At 36.5% G+C, this 6000-nt stretch overlaps 1 protein-coding gene across 1 annotated transcript; it reads left to right on the top strand.

Moving 5' to 3' along the window:
- On the top strand, positions 1 to 4317 carry LOC132607383 (zinc finger CCCH domain-containing protein 14-like). Its single transcript, XM_060321322.1, has 3 exons — positions 1 to 312; positions 1403 to 1463; positions 3257 to 4317. Exons 1-3 carry the CDS (start codon positions 240 to 242, stop codon positions 4002 to 4004), a joined length of 882 nt encoding a protein of 293 aa, XP_060177305.1. The 5' UTR covers positions 1 to 239; the 3' UTR covers positions 4005 to 4317.
- The last annotated feature ends 1683 nt before the right edge of the window (positions 4318 to 6000 follow it).

Here is a 6000-nt window from a genome sequence, read left to right as displayed (position 1 = left end):
CAACTCATAACCGAATTTAAACCCAAATATACAAATCCATAAAACCCCACCGCTCCCACTTCTTCTACTTCCTTCGCGAAAAAACCCTAGTCCTCATTTTAGGGTTTCTGATTTTGCCCCCTTTTCTACTTAGTCTTCCTAATTCGTGTTAGTTTAGGTAGATTTGTGTTCTATTTAGCTTAGCCCTAATCAATTTTTGCAGTAATTTTTGGTTACTTGCTTTGAGGTAAATTTAAGCTATGGATTTCCGAAAGAGGACGAGAAACGATGCTGGTGCTAACGTTAATGGTGGTGCTAAGAAATATAAACCAGGTTTATACATTATTCTTTCGTGTCTCTTGATATATATATATTTTTAGTTCATGCTTGTTTATTAGATTTATTTATAAGGAATTATTACGTGTCTCGTGTTCGGCTCTTCCTATATGTTTTGTGGTACCATGGCATGTTCCTTTGAACTTCTCTTGGTAGGATTTACACTCGAGGGAAAAAAAGAAACAAATATAAGGTTCGTAAAGATACCAAGCTTTACTAAATATTTAAGTGGCACTGGCGGAGCCAGGATTTTCACTAAGGGGTTCAAAATATAGATAAGTAAACACATGTTGAAGCCAACTGGATTCAACATCGACTATTATACAATCAGGGGCGGATGTACCAAGAGCGCAGGGCGTTCACCCGAACACCATGGACAAAAAATTACAGTGTATATTTAGGGTAAATTTTATATGTTTATGTACATATATTAACTTTTGAATACCCTGAACATATATTACAGTGTATATTTAGGTTCAATTATTTTTCCGAACACCCTAAGTGAAAATCCTGAATCCGCCACTGTATACAACAAGAAGAAGAAGATACACATTGTAGTACCACAAGTGGGGTATGGGGAGGGGTAGAGTGCACAACATGTGCGATACATAAAAAATAATTTTAACTTTGTATGTACTGTGTAATTTTCCGCTGAAGGCAGAATCTAAACATCGATTCAGTCAAACCCAACAATTTTGACACGGATTATAGACATATATGTGGAGGAATCATTAAAAGAATTACATATTGAATTATTAATTTCAAAATTGTAATTGGTTCAAGTGTAATAACATTAATGTTGAACACATCAAATTTTGGATACACGTATGTACATATTACTTCAGATGAAAAAAGATACTGAATTTATGATGTAATGTAGCTACGATTGCTACTCTGATGAGTTGGACTTGAGAAGATTTGGTGAACCTTTCTTATAAGTGTTTAGCTCCTTTCTAAGTTTTCAACGTATACAATTTAGTTGTACTGTGCTGGTAATAAGAAATTTGATATCTGTCTAATTTTCATCTACCATTAATTTTAACAAGAAGATTTCTAACTGGGATAAATAATTAATTTGGCTCAACAGAAATGGACTCCTTATCAAGTGGTGTAGGAAGCAAATCAAAGCCATGCACGAAGTTTTTCAGGTGCAAATCTTTGTCTACCTAATGAACTTTAATTTACTTTGGACTTTAAGTTAATGTCAGGTGCAACATTTATAATTGCTAATATTTCCATAGTGACACAAGATGAAAAGGTAGATTTATGCTTTTCAGCTTGTGAGGCTGTTAAATGCTTAAAAGGCTGTAGAAGCTTAATGACTATGCAATTGTTTGTTAACAATTTTGTTGAGATAAATATTGCCAGCTGTAATGCACTTTGGAGGAATGAGAAACGGTTTCTAATACACCAACAGTCTTCTTAATCTCTACCTAATTTGTACTGAAATGGGTGTTATCAGCTTTTCAATTATACATTTGAAAACAGGTATGTGACCCACTTTAATTTACTTAGTGCACTATAATGTTACTAAAAGTTATCTCTTACAGCCTAACAAGGATAGCTGTCATGACTGTCACTCATGATATGCTTCTGATACTAAGTCACTCATGATATTCTTCCGATACTAAGTCTGGCATTTAGTGAAGTTAATTGTTGAAAACCAGTTTAGTGGGTCTTCCTGTAAGTGAATTATTGGTAATAATTTGAAGTTGCAAAATCATACTCTGAGGCACTGCGAGGTCCAATTCTGTTTCTTTTATTTGATGTGCTTCTTCAGTGTATCCTGTTTTCTTTTGTAGCTTCGGGACTAACTTTCTACAAGAGATTTTGCTCACTTTTGGTGCTCATGAATATAAAGGTTTATAAGATAGTTTATTTTAAATTGTTTAAAGAATGATTAGGTTCTACTTGTTGGTTACTATCCTATATTCTGAGTTGGTTGGTTGACAAGCAAATTTAATCTAAATAAACAAAACAAACAACATACCCAGTGTAATCCCACAAGTGGGGTCTGGGGAGGGTAAGATGTACGCAAACCTTACCTCTATCTTTGCAATAGAGAGGCTGTTTCCGATAGACCCTTGGCTCAAAAGAAATGTAACCGATGCAGAAACTTAAGAAAGGAAAAACGGACGGCAAAAATAGCAAAAGTACAAAAATGCAGTAACATATATCAATACACATTAGCCAAAAAGAAACTACATGACTACCCTAAAACATACGACTAAAAGTAAGATAACACTCTATTACCTACTAACCATCTAATCAGGATGCAAATACCATATCTGAAGGCCAGGTCCTTTCATGGATGCAGTGCCTGTGATTTGCATCTTTGATTTATGTATTTTGTACAATTTTTTTTCGTTACTGATAAAAAACTGTTCATTCTTTTTGCCATTTTTTAACTGTTAGTGTAGCTTCTGGTCCTTTTATGCATTTCTAGACATTCATTCAGATGAATATATTGTGCTGAGTGGGCAAAAGGTGGGATTTTCTTGGACAAGAGTTTTGTTTTATGCCTTTTTTTTTTTAAAATTCTTTTGATAATGATCTCATTTATTCATAACTGCTGTTCTGTGTTGGTCAGAATGAATATTATTTTTTTGTTTATATGCATACTGGACAAAGTAAAGAGGTTCTCATCCTGTTCCTGGAAGTTGGAACCTAGGACTCTGGACTTTTAAAACCCTATTTTCTTCATATCTGTCTTGTTTGTGTATATTGTTTTCCTGGAATCATAATTGTTAAACATGTCCACTTCACCATTAGGCAAGGAGAGACCCAACTTGGGTTTCCTGTTGTGTTTCGGAAAGTATTGCACATGAAATTGTACTATCCTAATCCAGTTGTCTGGAATTCTAACTGTTCTGTCCAATTGAGATGGGAAATTTGATTTTTTAATACTTTGAAGTTTATGTTTTTCTTTTTTTGGTTGCAGCACTGCTGGCTGCCCCTTTGGCGAGAGCTGCCATTTCCTTCATTACGTCCCTGGTGGCTATAATGCGGTGGCCCAGATGATGAAATTGGCACCTGCTCCATCATTGAGAAATGCTACAGCACCCCCCAATTCCAATGGAAATGCCCCTGCTGTGAAAACCAAACTTTGCAACAGATTCAACTCGGCGGAGGGATGCAAATTTGGAGACAAATGCAATTTTGCTCATGGGGAGTGGGAAATCGGAAAGCCCATCGTGCCTTCACAGGAGGATCCACGTGCAATGGGGTTTGGATCTATGCCAGGTCGTTTTGGTGGGCGGACGGAGCCTCCTGTTTCAGGTCCTGCTGCTAGCTTTGGCACAACAGCCACTGCGAAGATCAGTGTAGACGCTTCCCTTGCTGGACCCATCATTGGGAAGAGTGGAGTGAACTCTAAGCAGATTTGTAGGCAGACAGGGGCAAAGCTGGCTATCCGTGATCATGAAACAGATCCAAATCTCCGAAACATCGAGTTAGAGGGCACGTTTGAACAAATTTCACAGGCTAGTGCCATGGTAAGGGAATTGATCAACAGCCTTGGTCCAGTAGGTGGCCCTGGAAGAACACATGCAAATCCTGGCGGCGCTGCTCCTCCAAGGAGCAACTACAAGACAAAGTTGTGTGAGAATTTCGCCAAAGGGTCTTGCACTTTTGGAGACAGGTGTCACTTCGCCCATGGTGCTGCTGAATTGCAGAAAACAGGGGTGTGACTGTAATAGTCTGCTTTACTTTTCAAGTACCTAGCTCTTTGGCAGCACAGTTGTGTGACCCGTTGTGTTATTCTCAATTTTGAGTTCTGGTTATGCGATGCAACTTCATGGGAGGAACTGAGTTTTATTTAGTAGTCTGGCAGGGTTTTTGACACTGTATCAAAGCAGAAGTTCTACTTACAGTATTGCATATTTGTGTTAGAACATAGAAGCTTATTTCCTTTGATTTCTTTTGCTCCATTTGTTTTTTTTGAGCTGTTAGCTGTTTTGATATGGTAAAAAAGAAGCTGCCAATAATTTGATTGGGCTGAAATTTTGAATGGGTGCAGCTGGTATTTGTTCTGTAGCAGATCTTTTACAAGATCAATTTGCATTTGTTGGAACATAATGTTGGATAATGTCCATTTCATATGGTAATTGAAGTCATAGGAGCAAACCAGGTGCGGTTCAATACTTATTCTTAACAACTATTCACAAAGAACCAAAACCTCACAAGACTGAGGAGTTAAAGCATTAATTGTTGAAGGAAAGTACTAAAGCATTGGTGTATAACTGTCAATATAGAGTATATGGAGTAACGTGCATGTAACGAAGTGCCCTCTTTGACATAATCAGAGTTAGAATCCATTCATTTTTTCCTGAATGTAGAGAAGCTTGACTCGGCACATGCAATAGCAAAATTAATTTCTTGTTTTAAGATAATATAGATGTTTGTTGTAACTTATAATTCATGGTTAAGTAGATATTAGTTTTCAGTTTAGTCATCATAGTGCGTAAAGACTTTTATCAAACCAGAAAAATCATTAACCCAAAAAACCTATGATGGAAGCTTTGTGTCCTGGAGCTTGATGGAAGCTGTGTCCCAGACCTCGTAAAGTGGACTTTGGCCTGATTAAACTTTGGGCCTTTCTATGTGGACCATATAGGAACAAAAACCATTTTTTTGTGCGGATTTCCTTCAAAAGCACTGGTCTTTAATTTTTGTCCGTTAAATTGGTGGTCTTTAAATTTTGTTCTTCGCTTGAAGCCCCTGGGTTCTGAGTTTGAACCCCAGTTCAGTCAAAAAATTTTAAAAAAATTGTATGGCATAAGTTGGGATTCACAAGGCAGAGTGTTGCATGCCTCAGACATAATTTTGAATACAAACTCTACCTTCAGGCATACACAATTCTACCCTCAGGCAGAGTTTAGAGTTTGCAAAACTCTACCTACAGGCATACAAAACTTTACCTGCAGGTAGGGGTGTTCATGGTTCGATTTGGGTCGGTTATTGATTAAAACCATAACCAAACCAATTTAGTCGGTTTTTAAATGTCTAAAACCATAACCAAACCAAATAAAATAATAACCACCAGTTTGGTTATTATCGGTTTGGTTTGATTTTTCGGTTTATGACTAGCACGTATGAGACTTATCAGAAAGCATTAAAAAGTTGAAAAAGACATGTTTTTTTTTTTTTTTGGTTCAAACGATAACTTTTATTTATAATTTAAGGTGGAACATACATCATAGAAACATTTTCACTATTAGTGATAGTGTAGTACTCAAGTTACCCAAAGTTGGTAAACTATTACATATAGAGCTAAAAACTAACTTAGTAGTGGCTGTACCACTTTTGTCATCTTAATACACATACCTGGAAATAAAGTAGAGCATTGGAGCTTTTAGTTGTTGTTACAAACATACATATTAATTAAACATAAAGACTACCTAAAATTAAAATGAAAATATATGAAATAAAAACACTTTGTGTAATGATCCCAAACTTTGGGGCGTACTTGGCATTTTGCCCTCAATTCTCCCATTTTACTAAAAAAAAATTGTGTAATGATCCAAAACTTCAGATGCTTTTCTATCATTATCCCCAAGGCTAGGGTCTAGACTACAAGGAGTTGTTCTTTTATGCTTTTTAGGAGGATTACCCACGGAAGAAGTATTAGGGCATTACCATGTGCTTGAGTTGCAGCAAATGCTAATGTTACTGAAGTATCTTCTG

The sequence above is a fragment of the Lycium barbarum genome, chromosome 8, assembly GCF_019175385.1.
Source record: "Lycium barbarum isolate Lr01 chromosome 8, ASM1917538v2, whole genome shotgun sequence".
NCBI classification, from domain to species: domain Eukaryota; kingdom Viridiplantae; phylum Streptophyta; class Magnoliopsida; order Solanales; family Solanaceae; genus Lycium; species Lycium barbarum.
The sequence above is the reverse complement of the archived record's forward strand: the minus strand, read 5'-3'. Positions and strand labels throughout refer to the sequence as shown.